Here is an 18184-nt window from a genome sequence, read left to right as displayed (position 1 = left end):
CAAAATAAGTACCGGTAAGTGGGTTACTATACAGTACTTTACAGAAAAACTGTCGAACTGAATGTACAAAATATTCTAAACTTTGGTTATATCTTATGATGAATTTTTTTTGTTTCTTAAATTCCTGACAAAGATTTAAGATAATGTTAAATATTCTAATTTCCTTAATTAGGTTACACCTAAACTGACAAAGAAAATATGTATACTGAAATTTCTAACAACTAGCTTTTTCACTGGACAAGCTACTCAAAAAATTTTTCAGAATTAGTACAATCTTGAAACCACAACTTTTCTATCACACCTATAAAATAATAAAATTGTAAGTTTAACTACAATCTAGGCATTATAATAAAGCTTACACGTATAAGACGGAAACTATTTCTTTCATTATATACAGAATCATATAAACCAACAAACTGTGATAAGCAAAATCTGTTTTGGCACTTGGCAGTTTTGGGAAGAATGACCAACAGCAAAAAGCATTACTGCAAAACCTAAGGATGCCCTGCTAGCCAAATATTGTTTTATGCACAATATAATACTGAAGTTAAACACTTGGGAAGACAGCTTGGGCTGTTGGGGGGGGGGTACACTTTATAACAATAAATCTAACTTCATTAAGGTTACAGTACCATCCAAGTGAATTGCATAATCCCCAAGTTCAAAATAGTTACAAGGATCTATACTGTGAAACACAGTGGCTCACTGTGTATGAGATGCAATTTCAATCCAGCTTTAATATATTTTTCAGGGAATAAGTTGACAAGTCAAGGTGAAAATATTAAAGATGAATAATTTTCTGAATTTATTTAACACCTGAGGCATTATACAGAGGGGGAACAAAATAACATCTGAAGTAAAGTCCTCTAAAGAAAGTGAACTGCAAAATTAAAGATGAATTATCAAAGCAGAATTAACGAATAATGAGAAAGAACTGAGGGGCATTGACTAATAGAACACATCCATACGAGTTATAGGTAAGCAGATGCAATAGAAAGGATAAGGGTAAGATGGCAGTGTTAATGGTGCACCTGTGTGCAAGTATATAATGAATAGGAGTTGTTGAAGTTTAGTAAGTGAATGAAACGATAACAATCCTAATTTACTCTAAAACGTTTTTTGCCAATGCTATTTCATATCCTTCCAACACTTACATTACAAAATGGTGCTACAACTGTATTATGAGCTTATCTTAAACCTTTGGTTGGGTCCCATACCAGGTAAATCCCAGTGCATACAAGCAAATAATGTTATTAATATTAAGTAATGGAATGTCCATTATGTCTAAACTAATTATCTCAGCTTCCTATCAATAACATGAATAAAACATAAACATATTTAAGACATAAAACTTCATATTCCCCCTTCACTTGCTGTTGGAATACTGTCATCAGTTGTGGTGACCTGTAGAACTCTGGAATGACCATTGAAGGCAGCCTTTATAGTCCTTAGTGATCCGCCTGCCACAATGAAAGCCAACATTCCGGAGAGAATTGTAAGGATCCAAACCGTTGGGATGGTGACTGAATATGCAGGATTCATCAATGTCTGAAAAATAAAATAAATTATATTTTATATATACCTGCATATATAAAACCTAGAAGGGGTACCACCTCTGGTGCAAGTGTAGGGACCCATAGCCTCGGAGAAGAAAATAAAGAGGTAGAACGGCCTATTGACATAGCGCGAGTGCATGGGGGAATTGTGTAAAATCCTGGTTTGTCTCTCAGAGAGGCTGCAGGATCCAAGTAAATTCAGTAGAATTTCTGGTTGAAATTCTTGTACCATGTTCTGGCTCAGTTGATTAAGGCAGCGTCTGGGATGCTCTCGGACGCAGGTTCGAATCCTCGTCACGGCCCTTGTGGATTTGTTTATTTTAGAATGTTCCCCATAACAGACGATGAGTCATAACAACATAGATGAAGAAATGATGAGCGGACCACACACCAGAGGTTGGAGAAACGACAACGGTTCGGTCCGTCCTGGACCATTTTCAAAAAATAAAATAATGATTCAGGACGGATCGAAACCGTCATTTCTTCATCCTCTGGTGTGTGGTTTGGTTATTGTTCACCATACCTTTCCCTTGTAAGAATTAATTTGATTCAATAAAGTAACCTTGATAAAAATATTAATGCTGTACAGTAAACAGTACTGTACTGCATAAAATTTTGTAGTCAAGTTATTACCTAACATATCTAAGGCCCAAACAGAAGAAAAATTACTACTTACTTGATGGAATACAGTTCAGTATACATGTACACACAATATCCACAAAAGCCACAAGATACTTACAATGCAGGAAGCCAACAAGTGACAAAGAACAACATAGGCCAGCTGCAGGTATGCACGTCGATGGATAGCGTTGACAAAGAGAATGCCCCAAAACACATGGAGCATAATGAATGCCAAACTGGTTATGGCTGATGCCACAAAGAAATTGAGGGGGTCTCCTTTAAGCCCAATAGTTCCTGGTCCAGTCATGTCAGCCAAAACATTCACAAGAGAAAAGGCACCAGCGATCATACCAAAGCCTAGTCCAGACACTGAAAGATGGAAATATGATCTTCAAAACAAGATAATTTCACATAAATTATGGATTCAATTAACTTCTTAAAACTTTATGCAATACATAAAAATCAATAAAAGTTTACCATAATTATTATCAAATACCATTTAGTAAAATTCCTATTAGCAACAAGAATAAATCAATAAATACATATGTTATCATTAATAAAACACAGTTATGGGTATTCCTATTTTCTTTGCTGACTATGTAGTTGTTATATCTTATACTGTAGACCTACTATACCATTATACATACCTCATTCTTAAATTTTATTTTCTTACAAAAATAATTATATTTTCTAGCAAAGATTAAAATCTACTTCTGGGAGCTTGCTCTCTCCTCCTAGCCTGACACTACACATGCTCCTCACACTGCTCTCTCCTCCTAGCCTGACACTACACATGCTCCTCACACTGCTCTCTCCTCCTAGCCTGACACTACACATGCTCCTCACACTGCTCTCTCCTCCTAGCCTGACACTACACATGCTCCTCACACTGCTCTCTCCTCCTAGCTTGACACTACACATGCTCCTCACACTGCTCTCTCCTCCTAGCCTGACACTACACATGCTCCTCACACTGCTCTCTCCTCCTAGCTTGACACTACACATGCTCTTCAGGTCTATTTTTACCCCCACACAATTTATAAGTGATTTACACTATTTACAATACTGCATGTAGAGTAAATCATGGAGACATAATATATTTATATTTGTCCAGTCACTCAGTACATCACTTCACATCCATACTACTTCCTTCATCATAACTCTACTACATCTCAATCTCCATACATGTCATAGTTCATCTCAATTAGTACATACACTGTACCAGATATACTAGTATTAGTTTAATTAGATTCAGTATATGTATCTAACTTTTGTCATCAAAATATTTTTCAAAAACTATTTCATTAGGTTTGAGAATCTCCAATAAGAAGTAGTACCATATTTATACAAAATACAACAGACAAGATCAGTATTTACCATAGGCTAAAATGTGTTTGTTCTCCACGATTTGAAGATTCCCATCGCTCACCTTCCTCAGACCTCCCTCTGCCTTTTTGATAACTAAAAACCACAGAAACCTGGACAAAATTTAAAAATTTTTGTCATACCACAGGAACAAATTTTAAACAAACATGACAAATAAACTTGATTTTTTTATACTGGTAATCTAAATCAGGAGTATCCTTTTATTACATTAAAAATACATATTGTAAAAATGTTATCACATTATATAACTTATAGTACACATAGTACATGAGCCTGGACTTGGCATTAACTCTTCAAAAGTATAAGCATACCATGGACATACTGTACATACCAACATTAATGATATAACCAAAGAATTGCTGTAGTTTATACACACTTTATTTTTCTATACCTATATAGTGCACTCTCCCAAATCCAGAAATCTTGATAACACTTCCCTTTATAACAATGATCCTTTTTCACCCATCCGAGGGGGATAAGACAAAACTGGTTCGTTGGTTTATCACATGGAATAATTACCCTCAAATCGCATATTTTACTTTAATTTTTCCTAAACTTGCTTTTTTTATTTCCATTAAAGTATTCAAAATATTGCATTTATATTTCATAAATGTTTTATCGAGATTGAATTGCACAATACTGTAAATCATACAAGAGAGTTTTGTCTGTGTGACATTTTTCTGTTGCTTTTGTGATACTATTGTGAGTGTGTGATGTAACCTATCACTACTCAAGTCACTAGCTTATCTTTGGATACATGATTATCTGCAGTTTGAAACCATGTCATCCAGCAAGAGTTTTATTCATTCCTTACCATGAATAAAAAACCAACGTTGAATGTAATGAAACGCCATTTTCTGGGTGAGACCTGGAGGCTCCCTGGAGCTATCAGGCTGATGTGTGTTATATTAGTCAGGGGCATCAGTCAATTAGCCAAGAGAAGCCCCATGTGGTTGGGGGCATTACATGTCTGCCATCAACTGGGGTTGGTATCCAGAAAGGTAGGCATAATAAAACAAACCCCACTTGGTAAGAAACTGAGACCGAAAACCAAACAGGGATGCAGAACTCACCCCCTGCAACTTAAGGAACTAAGTAAACAAGCAAATGTCACACCTCACTGAAGCGCATGTTTTTCCGGGGCTCGCACCCCCTTCCCTTTGGGAAGGGGGGGAGCCCCGGAACCCCCCCATGCTGGTTACCAAAGCCATCCAATTCGGAGGCGGAGCGTCAAAAAGGAAACGGAACTGCCAACGGCAAGGAGGGAGGGTTGCCAGAAAGCCTCTGGTTCACACGCAAAAAAGGAGTTTCATTACATTCAACGCTGGTTTTCTGAGGGGAGCCCATAGGGCTCCCTGGAGCTACATCATCAAAGAGAAAGAATTGGGGACTTAACACTGGGAGGCAGACACCACTCACTCCTAAACTCAAAGTCAAGACAACTTGTTAACCTGACAAAGCAAGCACCAATGACCTAAGCACCCCTCTGGAAAAAGGTCATCTCTTTTTTTTTGCAAGAAAAGAAGGAGAAAGCTACAACCAAACAAACCTACCACCAGGACCGAAAGAGCAAAAGCCCTTGCACCGGAGGAGAGCATGAAGCTCACCAACCCGACCCCCATAGGCCAATGCCAACAGAAAGAGAGCCTTGGAAAAACAATCTTGAGCTGAAGGGGCCGCCACAAACCAAGGGGAAGAAAGAAAAGGGAGCACCCTGTCCAAGGACCAGGATGGCTCAGGCGGCGCATGAGCAAGCTGGAGGTGAAACAAAGCACGAGAAAGCTTATGAAACTGGGCAGAAGTGACATCCACCCCGAATACAAGCATGAGTGGCTCTGCCAGCACCACACGATACGAGGCAACAGTATTAGGCATAAAACGATGGTCCTGAAAAAGCCAAGAAAGAAAAAACAAAACAACCTGATCAGAAACAGAAGCACCCTACTTAGAGAGAGAAAATGACAGAAAAATGCCAGGAAACTCGATACTATCGCCGAGACGACGCTCGCAAGTGGAACACCATCAGAGAAGTCACCTGATCATTATACAAATGGTGATAGACGACATCAAAAAGACCAGATGCGAAGAGCAGAAGAGAGGACCAAACCAGCCAGGTACCTGACTGGACCGATCTGCTGAAAGAGGCGGAGCAGCGTAATACATCACAGCTTCGGACACCAAGCAAGCAGCATTTGAAACCAAGGCTGGGTCGGCCACCAAGGGGCCAACAGGACTACTCTCCCCTGGTAAGTCTCCAAATGAGCCAGGGGCCAGATTCACGAAAGCACTTACGCAAACACTTACGAACCTGTACATCTTTTCATAAGCTTTGGCGGCTTTGTTTCCAATTATTAAGCAGTTAATGAGCCCCGAAGCACCAGGAGGCTGTTTATAACAATAACAACAGTTGAATGGGAAGTTTTCATGCTTGTAAACTGTTTTATAAATGTAACCAAAGCCGTCAAAGATTGAGGAAAGATGTTCACGTTCGTAAGTGGTTGCGTAAGTGCTTTCGTGAATCTGGCCCCAGGACTTGAAGCAACAGCTGGATCGAGAGGAAGAAGTACAGGTAACCCCACCTCGACCAGTTCTGCTGAAAGGTGTCCACTGTGACAGCCTTGTAGTCGGAAAAGAGCACCACATATATTGGGAGATGCCGAGACCTGAGGTCCAACGCAAAGAGGTCGACCTCTGGGCTCCTGTACGTCTGGCAGAATCCAACCGAAGGAATCAGCATCGACTGTCCATTCCCTGGACAGGGGAATGAACTGAGACAGGCAGTCCGCCAGGACATTGGAGAATCCCCAGATATGAACTGCACAGAGAGCCAAATCCCGAGAATCCAGCAGACGAGTCACTCGAAGTGACCAGCCTCAAAAGACTGAAGAGACCCCTCACGGTTCAGGCATTCAACCACCGAAGAACAGTTCGAATGCAGCCGGATCATGGAACCCCAAGCAACCTGGACCCTCTGAAGCGAGTCAAACCACCGCGAACTCCCCCACTGTGCTGTGAGCTTGACGGAAGGACGAACCCCACCGCCCCTGGCCAGCCTGGTGAGTACTGGTCACAAAGCCCTAGCCGAGAGACGAAGCATTCTTGAACACATCTGCTAGGGCTCGGGTAGGTGCTACAGCACTGAACCCTGAAATACCCAAAGAGGAAGCCGGCGACGCAGCAACCGATGCAAGGCCCTTGGAGACTGAACCCAGCAATCACGAGAGAGGCATAAGGGAGGACCCCGAAGGAACCAGAATGGACACCAAAGTCAGACCCGAGCCGGCAAGTAAACCAGCACGGCAAAGATCAATCTCCCACACAACTGCTCGAGCAACTGCCGAGTGAACTGGGAACCCCCTCGAAATAGCTGAAAGACAACGTTTCCAGAAGGAACAGAAACCAGCTGCTGCATAGGTAGGCGAGCTATGCAGTACCTTGCCAACGATACCACTACCACCAAATAATACCACATCATACCCAAGGCCAAACAGAAGCTTGAAAACCCCAGCACCTCACACACAGCAGACACACACCCCGAAGGCGCACAACTGCACAGGAATCTGAGGCCAGAGTCAACATCCACCCCGGACAACATCAGCCAAGGAACTGGATGACTTGGGTAGCCGGCACAGGGGTCCAGGGCTCCTCCCCTCCCCTGGGAGGATGAGGGGGGGGGGGGGGGGGGGGAGGAGCTGTGCGGTCAGGAGGTGCGGCGGTGAGGTGTGACGTTTGCTTGTTTCCTTAAGTTGTAGGGCGAGTTCTGCCTCCCTGTTCAGTTTTCAGTCAGAATTTCTTACCAAGTGGGATATGTTTTGTGATGTCTACCTTTCTGGATGCCAACCCCGGTCGATGGTAGACATGGAGTGCTCCTAACCACATGGGGGCTTCAATAGGCCATTGTTCCCTGTGTCTCTCTGCGGGGGCCAGGTTCTGGCTCGTGGTCCCCGGCAGGCTGAACTTCATTTGACTGATGTCTCTGACTAATGTAACATATATCAGCCTGATAGCTCCAGGGACCCATAGGGGCTCCCCATGGAAAGGCAGTTACTTGAAAAACTAGATCGAAGGATGGCTGGCAAGTAACTGGCAGAGGAGTATGGCATTGTCACTGGTACTATTCTGGATATAAAAAGCAAAGACTGGAAATCATACAGTTTGTTAGTAAGAGAGAAAGAGAGCAGTAGTGGTAGTAGTAGTGACTGAAAAGCATTGAGGGTACATAAATACGAACACTGGATGATGCTGTTTGTTTGTCATTCATACAATACAGTATTGTATCCATTAGGGTTTAACAATTTTAGTCTGTAGTAGAAGCACATAACATGACCTTCAAAAACATCAAGACCAATTCAGAGTAGCTGTATAAGTTTGACAGGCCCACAGTATATTTAAAAGGAAGATTTCAGGGAAATGATTCAGACCAGATGTGGAAGCAATGGAGCCAATTAAGAGAAAACTGCATGGTGTGCCTAAGAAAAATACAATTATTTCCAGGTCTACAATGCAGATGAAAATGGATTGGTATGGAGTGTTTACCATCAGGCAAAGGCCAGTAGATTAGAACAAACTATTTTAACTCATAAAATTAATAAAGAACAGGTTTCTGCTATGATGTGTGCAAATGCATAGAGCACAAACATACTTAAAATGGCAAATGTTGGGAAGGCTGTTAAACCAATACTGTATTATTGAAAAACTGTTCAGATAGACTTCTTCCTTAGATCTACTTCCACTCATAGAATGCTTGATTCACACATGCATTTTTTTTTGTAGTGGTTCCAAAATTTTTTGCAAAGAGGTGAGGGATTTCCAGATGAAGGAGAGAAAGCTGAAGGCTGACAAGGAAAAAACCTTATTGGTTTTTTATAAAGCTTTTGCTCTTCATGAGGTTAAGCTTGGGGAGCTATATAAGGAACCCTCTCATAATAATGCCTTAAGATGTAGCCTTGAAACAGCTCAATTTTAAAAATTACAGCTAATTTAGATAAATTCAAAATCATGCATCCAAAACAAACATCTATAACAGCAAAATGTGCTTCATTAAACAAGCACAGCACTGTAGCACCAAAACATTATACTAATTCTTTTTCTCTTTTATTTAAAACATCCAATTGATACTCACCGAAATAGTTCTTGGCATAAGACGGAAAACACCACCCCAAAGATGAGTGCATTATTTAATTGAGTGACCGCGCTGTAAAGAATGGATGAGAACAGCAATGCGAGAAGCCAGAAGAAAGAGCTGTGGAGGAAAAAGCACACTGTAAATATACCTCTAAATACTACATACAGTGCTGCTACACAATTTTCATCAAATAAAAAATATTGAGTAAGTTGAAAAGTCTTTTCTGAAGAGATAACCAAGATCAATTATCTTAGGTGATTTCTGAAGAAATCACCTAAGATAAGATCTGCCATATGCAAAGAACACTCATGACAGAGTACATCAGTATTTTGGAACTGATGCCACATGGAACCTTTCAACATCCATGCAGGGTCATATTTATGACTTCTCAACTGTCAATCAATCAACTTATTTTATCATCCCCCCCATATACACCCCCCCACCCCTAGGAAGCTGCCCGTGGCAGCTGTCTAACTCCCAGGTACCTATATACTGGTAGGTGAACAGAGGCATCAGGGTGAAAGAAACTCTTTCCATTTGTTTCTGCCATCGCCAGGGATCGATCCTCGGACCCTAGGATTATGAATCCTGTGGAGGGGGAGAATGAACAAGGAAGGGGAAGATGAACGAGGGGAAGGGGAGAGGGGGAGAAAGGGAGAAGGGGTGATGCTAGGTCTGTGCATAGACAATTACAACAGCAGGCCAGTCAGGAGATTGTAATGAGTGCGAAGATGGGTGTCCAACAGTGGGAAGGGTGTCCAACAGTGTCAGAGGTTATACCGCTGGCTAGCTTACACATAGTTGATAGACGAAGCAAAATTGCCATTTTGATTTCAGATTTCAGAGAGTGCACAAGCATGCATGAATTAGTAACTTCCTTAATATAGCAGATAGAAGGTCGAAATTAGGTGTCTTTGGAAACCAGACACCCTCAGCTGCCCAGAAAACTAGCGATAGATGTTGTAGCATTTCTGGATAAATAGTTACAGGATTAGCATGAATTCTAGTCCCAACTCTCGTGTATAAGGATGAAGAGAGAGGCCTGGTGTTGTAACGGTTTCCTCTGGCCGGTGACGTGACATCACCGCCACCGTCACCCCATTGGTAGCGGTACCTTCGGCCTCCACCAATCCTCGCACCTGATTGGCCATCTCGTCAGACAAGGGGGACACCGCCACTTCAGCTTTTCCCGCCTAGGGGGATGCCATTCTGGAATACCTCACTGTGCTGTGTAGACATGGTTATCCTGTTCGGTCAAAACAGGGTAGTATTCCTGTCTACACCGGAGTTCAGCAAGCTTAAGTATATCTATCTGGTCTAAGCATTTCTCAGAATACGGTAATCGCTGTGCGCTGATAGGTACCATATATTCAAAGATACGAGTTAGAGTACCGGCCAACACATGTGATCGCCACCGGAGCAACAGGATTGTAGCTAAGTATCCATGTTCATCGACTAAATCAAGTGCAATCTGTCACCATATCGCTAAGTAAACTGTGTACAAGGAATTGAGGAAAACGATTTCCAAGTGGTTGAGTTAAAATTGAGAAGTGATATTCACAAACATTGGAATTGTGTGGACTCTGTTTATTTCGTCCACTCTGCTGTCCACCCCGTGTACTTATCACGTGGTGCGCATCTGCACTCCATCAGCGTGTTATTCAGTGTGCCTTCAGCAAAGCACACTAGTGCATTATATCCGGTGTACGTTCATAAACGCGCTCCTGCCTTCACCAGTGTGGGAGTAAGGCGAAACTCAACCTTGTGGTCTCGTGGCTCACACTACTACCTCGTGCGGCCCTCCACCCACCTCACTCCGCCTCATGCTGCCTCCACCCGTGTACAGTGGTACCTCGGAATGCGATTGTCCCTGTATGCGAGGTTTTCGGAAGGCGAGCAGTATTTACTCCAAAAATTTGTCTCGGAAGGCGATGGTTACTTCGGGAGGCGAGTTTGGACGCGAGTTTGTTGATACGCGTACAGGCCGACCTAGCGCTGGTGGTTCGGCGATCGTCGCCCCTCTGCCCCTCAGTTTACCATTGTCTCGCGCTCAGTGACTACCCCCACATCAATTCTTCTCGCGGATTTTCAGTGTTTTGTTGGATTTTTGGTGATTTGTCTATACAATTTGTTATTATATATCTCACCATGAGTCCCAAGAAAGCCAGTGGTAAGGATAAAGGCCAGAAAGCTCATGTGAGGATGACAATAGAGGAGAAACAAGAGATCATTCGGAAGCATGAGAACGGTACACGTGTTGTTGAACTTTGTAGGCAGTACAACAAAGCCACATCAACAATATGCACTATACTTAAGAAGAAAAATAAGATTATGAGTGCTAATGTGGCAAAAGGAGTAAGAACATTAATGGCACAAAGACCACAAATACTTGAAGAAGTGGAAAAGTTGTTATTAATTTGGATACACGACAAGGAGTTGAGGGGTGATAGTGTTTCGGAGGCCATTATTTGTGAGAAAGCCAGGGTGTTGCACGAAGACCTTCTAAAGAAGACCCCTGCAACGAGTGATGCAGATAAGAAAGAGTTTAAGGCAAGCAGGGGCTGGTTTGAAAAATTTAGAAAGAGAAGTGGTATCCATAGTGTTACAAGGCATGGGGAGGCAGCCAGCTCAGACAAACCAGCCGCTGGACGATTTATTGACGAATTTAAAGAGTTTGCACAGGCTGAGAGATACCTACCGCAACAAGTGTTTAATTGTGACGAAACAGGACTGTTTTGGAAAAGAATGCCTAAGAAGACATACATTACCAAGGAGGAAAAATCCTTGCCTGGACACAAGCCTATGAAAGATAGGTTTACGCTTGTGCTGTGTTCAAATGCGAGTGGCGATTTGAAAATTAAACCCTTGCTAGTGTATCATTCTGAAAATCCAAGGGTTTTCAAACAGTATAATGTGCAGAAAACCCGTTTGTGTGTGATGTGGAAGTCTAATAAAAAAGCATGGGTCACTAGGCTTATTTTTTCGGAGTGGGTGAATGAAGTGCTGTGCCCTGCCATAGAAAAATATCTGCAGGAGAAACAATTGCCACTCAAAGCCGTGCTTCTCCTTGACAATGCTCCTGCTCATCCTCCAGGCTTGGAAGATGATTTGATGCCTCAATACAATAAATTCCTCACAGTTAAATTCCTTCCTCCTAACACCACTCCTCTAATTCAGCCTATGGACCAGAAAATCATAGCGAATTTTAAGAAACTGTATGAAAGGGCACTTTTCCGGAAATGTTTTGAAGTGACTGAAGCCACAAACCTCACCCTCAAAGAGTTCTGGAGAGAGCATTTTAACATTTGTAGTGCTTTAAAACTCGTTGACAAAGCCTGGCAAGAAGTGACTCAAAGAACCCTGATCTCTGGCTGGAGAAAATTGTGGCCTGAAGGTGTGAGAGAACTAGACTTTGAGGGGTTTGAGCCTATAAATGATGCGCCTATTGTTGAGGAAATTGTTAGTCTAGGCCAGCAAATGGGCTTGGAATTGGATGGTGATGATGTGGAGGAGTTGGTGGAAGAACACAACGAAGAACTGACCACCGAAGAACTCCTAGCCCTTCAACAGGAACAGCAAGCCAACACAGCAGCGAATGATTCTGCAGTGGAGGAGGAGGTGGCAGCAGCACCAACAGCACCAGCGAGTGTCCCTTCTGCAGTAATTAAGAAGGTGTGTCAGATGTGGGAAGAGATTCAAACAACTATTGAACAGACTCACCCAGAGAAAGCTGTAGTAGGCCGTTGTCTTAATCTTTTCAATGACAATGTGATGCCTTACTACAGAGAGAGCTTGCGAAGAAGGGAAAAGCAAGCTTCCATGGACAGATTTGTGGTGAGGAAATCGAGCAGTGAGCCTCAACCAGGACCTAGTGGCACTCAGGTTAAACGTCCCAGGGAGAGCACACCAGAAAGGTCCTCACTGCCTGATGTGATTATGGAAGGGGACTCCCCTTCCAAACAGTAACTCCTCTCCTCCTCCCCCCTCCTCACCATCTTCCATACGCCTACAGCACTCGACAGCAAGGTAAGTAATAACTGGAACATAGTTTTGTAGGTTTATTTAGATGAATTAGGTAAATTAGGTATAAAAATTTAGTTTGAAGTGGGGTTTTTGGGGTAGTCAGGAACGGATTAATTCATTTCCCTTTATTTCTTATGGGGAAATTAACTTCGGAATGCGAGTTTTCGGAAGGCGAGGCGTCTCCAGGAACGGATTAAACTCGCATTCTGAGGTATGCCTGTAGTCCCCTTGTGCACCATGCACCTGTGCCGCTTGTGGGGCACTCGATCTTCAATCAACAGCGGGTATCATACCGAGTGTGTATATTTGAGGATTGTGGAAGATACCGATATAATCAAAGTGACTACTCAAAATTATTCTGTATCATTCATCTGAAGTGCCAAATTCCTTGTGCTGAATCAGTCAGCCAATTGGTGTGTCGTTCTTCATGATCCCGCCACGGGAAGGAGTTCGATTCCCGAGGAAGCACGATAGGTAAAGGCCTGCTACAGTTAGTCTGTGTGATAACTGTAACTGGACTTTAGTGTGTTTGTTATCTTACACTGTTTTACACATTTAGTAATTGTGTAATTACCTAAGTGTAGTTACAGGATGAGAGCTACGCTCGTGGTGTCCCGTCTTTCCAGCACTCTGTCATATAACGCTTTGAAACTACTGACGGTCTTGGCCTCCACCACCTTCTCACCTAACTTGTTCCAACCGTCTACCACTCTGTTTGCAAAAGCGAATTTTCTTATACAGTATTTCTTCGGCATCTGTGTTTAGCTAGTTTAAATCTATGACCTCTTGTTCTTAAAGTTCCAGGTCTCAGGAAATCTTCCCTATCGATTTTATCAATTCCTGTTACTATTTTGTATGTAGTGATCATATCACCTCTTTTTCTTCTGTCTTCTAGTTTTGGCATATTTAATGCCTCTAACCTCTCCTCGTAGCTCTTGCCCTTCAGTTCTGGGAGCTACTTAGTAGCATGTCTTTGCACCTTTTCCAGTTTGTTGATGTGCTTCTTAAGATATGGGCACCACACAACCGCTGCATATTCTAGCTTTGGCCTAACAAAAGTCGTGAACAATTTCTTTAGTATATCGCCATCCATGTATTTAAAAGCAATTCTGAAGTTAGAAAGCGTGGCATAGGCTCCTCGCACAATATTCTTTATGTGGTCCTCAGGTGATTGTTTTCTATCTAGAACCACCCCTAGATCTCTTTCTTTATCAGAATTCTTTAAAGATCTCTCACATAATATATAGGTTGTGTGAGGTCTATGTTCTATTCCACATTCCATAACATGGCATTTATTAACATTAAATTCCATTTGCCAAGAGGTGCTCCATATACTTATTTTGTCCAGGTCATCTTGAAGGGCATGACAATCATCTAAGTTTCTTATCCTTCCTATTATCTTAGCATCATCAGCAAACATGTTCATATAATTCTGTATATGAACATGTGTGTTATTACTTGTGTTTATATTGATTAGTGAGGTTTAATATTATACCATCACTCTGTGTGATCAAATAACATGTTTGATCCATGTCCGTGTTTTCTTTCTTTTCTTTCATTCAATGAGACATGCAGTGATAAAAGTAAGTGTGTTATTTGATTGTAATTGTTATCATTGCTTTTATGACATTTGTTGTCAGTGTGTTGTGTTGTCAGTGCTGGGATTAAATACTGTATTGTGTTGGTCTACATGACCCGGTGTTGTTTTGATATGTGTTCCTTATTGTGAAGTCAGTGTTATTGAATTAATGTCATTAATTACCATCTGTATTGATGTGAGGTGATTAGCAATCGTGTTGACTAATCAGTGATTGTCAAGCAGTCTCGGTGATCAGTTAGTGTTAATGTAAATTCTTCGTGAGTTAAGTCGACTGTCAGGTTTGTCAGGACCTTGAGCGGTTACTCAGGGACTGCTAATTATCCGGTGTTTATTGATCGACTTCATTAAGTCTGGTTTGGTTGCTTGACTGTGTTGACAGCATGTAATTAACGTAGTATACCTTGTGTTGGTTGTGATTGGGTGACAGATTAACATAACTGGATTTACTAAGTAACGTATTCATATTGTAATTAATCGATTGAAATAGATTAGATCAATTGTCATCTGTCTCTCATTGTGTCATAACGTAATTAACTGAGTGTTGCAAGGAAGACTGTCTTCCGTCTCTGTGACAGGTCTGTTTGTTGTTTGTTTATTATTGTTTGCTGTAGGCGTGACGAACTGCTACTTGCCTCTGAAGTGGTCGCCCACTGTGTTCAGTGTAGTTAATATTGGAACCACGAGTGGTCTGTATCAGAAGTGTGTTTCTTCCGGCTTGTCTATAGTGTTGACGGTGCCACTACGAACTTTAATGTAACATTAAACTATTATTGCCTTGTATTGCTAGTATTAAGTTTTATGAATAAATTGTTATTGTTGAAACCTACAAGTGCCTTTCCGTTCACATCTTTTAAGACCCTTGTACCATTTATTGACTCTGCCATTACGCTTGAAAGTGACTATGGGTGTTGCTTTGGATACTTGGTCTCGAACTAATTTCAAAGCCACACACACCAAAGAAATCTTTTGGCGAGACACACTAACGAGCTACTTTGACAACTACCTTCAGTAGTTACGGATGCTCCACGACCTAGTGGATCAAGAGTGCCGAGGATTTAGGCTCTGGTGGCGGCTCTTCGCCTCCCTGCGTAGTCTTAAAGTAATAAGCTGTCATTACAGCAATTGTTTGTTGCTAGTGCAGTCCTTTCTGACTGAGGTCACTTGTATTAGTGTCATCACTATTCCAGTGTGCACCTACTACATATTTCAAGGGGAAAATCATCACATCTGGCATGTGTCATCACTATTGCAAGTTACCAATTACATCACACGGGGATAATCTCACAAATGCTTTATTGATACAGAATTTAACTTATGAAGTTTACCATATCACATATACCATAATTCAAAAGATACACATTGAGACACTGACTTTCCTATCTGCACTTTCAACCAGGTGTCAAGCTGACCAAATTCACTCATACAGTAATTAATTTTGTCCTGACTTTCATTTCTCCGATTATCTCCAAAAAATTAGCAAATGTGCCCTTTGAGTCAATACCTAACATTATTCAGATACTTTTCATAACACTTTAATGTAGTTAAAATCTTGCAATTTTAATTTGAGATCCAGATACATAAAATGAGTTATGTGAATTAATAACATCTACAGCACATTTGCTAGGTTTAACCATGAAGTTTTATTCAGCACTAAGCTACATCTTTCACATATTTAATTCATAATTCATTGTTTGGGGACAGGTGGGAAATGCCCAACTACTTCTGTCCGTCCGGGATTCGAACCTGGAATCCTTGACTGAGTCGAGAATGAACCCGACTGTACTACTAGGAGCGCCTGACAGTTGAGTGGACAGTGCTTCGGATTCGTAGTCCTGAGGTTTCAGGTTCGATCCCTGGTGGAGGCGGAGACAAATGGGCAAAAAGTTTCTTTCACCCTGATGTCCTTGTTACCTAGCAGTAAATAGGTACTGTACCTGGGAGTTAAAAAGCTGCTACGGGCTTCTTCCTGGGGGGGGGGGGGGAAAGGCAGGGGTTGTAACAAAAAGGAGCCCTAGTCGAGGACCGGGCCTCGGGGACGCTAAGCTCCGAAATCATCTCAAAAAACCCTCAAGATAGGATCCTATTGTAGCACATGTTCCAAAGAATCTATAGAATGAGATTAAAAGTTGCAAATAAATACTATCAGCCTATGTATTGTCTATGCAACAGCCAGCTATTATTGCTCAACTCTTTTCATTAATGAATACCATAAAGAGTTACTTGAGAAAGAGCTTTTTTTATGCCTATTTTTTTAGTGAAAAATATTAGTAGAGTATAATACTGCATGTCACAGCTATTTTACAACCTGGTCAAGGGCACAACCAGGGTGATTGGATACACAGCTTTTTCTGACCAAGATGGTTTACTGAAGAATTTTTAAATCTATCTTATCTTACCTAACCCAATCAACCCAGCCTAACCAACTACAAAAAAAAAATCCAACTTAACCTTACCAAACAATATATATATTGCTTTAACAATTAGAAAATGAGCGCTACCAAAGGAACTGTGTATGATGACCAAACCCCACACCAGAAGATGAAAAGATGTTTGGGTCCGTCCTGGACCATTATGAAGTGGATTGTGATAATGGTTCAGGACGGGCTGAAACGTCGTCGTCTCCTCATCTTCTGGTGTGTGGTTTGGTCATCATATCTTCAGCCCCGTTATTGTGACTCATCGTCTAGGAACTGTGTAAGATTTAACTGTAACCCATGCAGCTCCTTATGTCTGGCGCACAATTTGGGACATAACTTATCTCAATATAACTTAAACCCTAATAGCTTTTGAGGTGATAGCTTACTCAAAGACAGTATCTCCGCCTGGCCTAGACCCCCTCACATGCCTCACCTGGCTACCAGCATAATAGTCCTGATGGGGTCAGTGGCGATAGTGATGGCAAACATGGATATAGGTGGACCGAAGGCGATCAGCGCACATCCGAAGAACTGTGCAACCGTCATCTCGTCGCTGAACACACCACAACGCCAGAAAACTTCAAGAAAATATTAGTTGTGTGGTAGAGATGGGAGGCTGTTGTTGACAGTGTGAGGGAGGGCGGTCCGGGTGAGTCAGGAGGAGCCAATCACAGCTCACGGTTGTCCGGTGTGGGCGGAGCAACAGTCACTTCCTACACAACACCGCTCCCACACATATTTTGTACATTTCGCCCATAATAAAAACTGTACGTTCCGTATACAAATTATTAGTTACTATTTATTTATTTATTTATTTATTTATTTACAAGAAGGTACATTGGGGGTTAACAGAGAATATAGAAATTAGGTTCAATTTACATTCTTGTAAAGCCACTAGCACGCATAGCGTTTCGGGCAAGCGCGTATATGAATCCAAAGTTGACGTGCTAATTGTAAGTGTCTCCTTGTCATCCTTATGACTGCCCTCAGCTCCCCAAGGCATAACTTTATTTATTTATTTATTTATGCATATACAAGAATGTACATAAGGAATGTGAGGATACAAATATGGTAATTACAGTCTTGTAAAGCCACTAGCACGCGCAGCGTTTCGGGCAGGTCCTTAATCTAAGAAAATTTTAAGGAGGTAAATACTTGCAAAATTTATAGACAAAGAAATGATAACAGATTACATGAAATGAAAAAAAAAAGATGAGAGAAAATTGTAGGTACAGTATATTAAAGCACATAGGTAGCTAAGATTGATTGCAATGACAGCTTGAATGGTAGTTGACAAAAATTGGTAGTCACAATACAGTATATGGCTAGCACATAAAAGAAGACAGCAATGAACACAATGATAAGGTTGTTTGATATTACATAAAAATTAGGAGATTGGGTAACACTAGGTACAGAGCAAATTTAAAGCTCAGTGTAGGAAACTAAGAAGATGAAG

The 18184-nt window shown here is 41.6% G+C and overlaps 1 protein-coding gene across 1 annotated transcript; it reads right to left on the bottom strand.

The window, feature by feature from the left end:
- Window positions 1-792: 792 nt before the first annotated feature.
- Window positions 793-17424, bottom strand: LOC123745475 (gamma-secretase subunit Aph-1). The gene is made up of 5 exons (XM_045726053.2): window positions 17162-17424; window positions 8686-8805; window positions 3555-3655; window positions 2296-2546; window positions 793-1548 (listed from the first exon to the last, which is right to left on the bottom strand). The coding sequence occupies exons 1-5, from the start codon at window positions 17272-17274 to the stop codon at window positions 1354-1356; spliced, it is 780 nt and encodes a 259-aa protein (XP_045582009.1). The 5' UTR covers window positions 17275-17424; the 3' UTR covers window positions 793-1353.
- Window positions 17425-18184: the final 760 nt, after the last annotated feature.

The sequence above is a fragment of the Procambarus clarkii genome, chromosome 10, assembly GCF_040958095.1.
Source record: "Procambarus clarkii isolate CNS0578487 chromosome 10, FALCON_Pclarkii_2.0, whole genome shotgun sequence".
NCBI lineage: Eukaryota > Metazoa > Arthropoda > Malacostraca > Decapoda > Cambaridae > Procambarus > Procambarus clarkii.
The sequence above is the reverse complement of the archived record's forward strand: the minus strand, read 5'-3'. Positions and strand labels throughout refer to the sequence as shown.

Bases quoted from the DNA above. Each gene is read 5' to 3' on its own strand.
- LOC123745475 (XM_045726053.2), bottom strand. From the start codon at position 17,274: ATGACGGTTGCACAGTTCTTCGGATGTGCGCTGATCGCCTTCGGTCCA. The intron at 3,656-8,685 runs GTGAGTATCAAT...AATTTTGTCCAG, and splicing joins TTATGCCAAGAACTATTTCG to GTTTCTGTGGTTTTTAGTTA. The intron at 1,549-2,295 runs GTAAGTATCTTG...TTTATTTTTCAG, and splicing joins ACTTGTTGGCTTCCTGCATT to ACATTGATGAATCCTGCATA.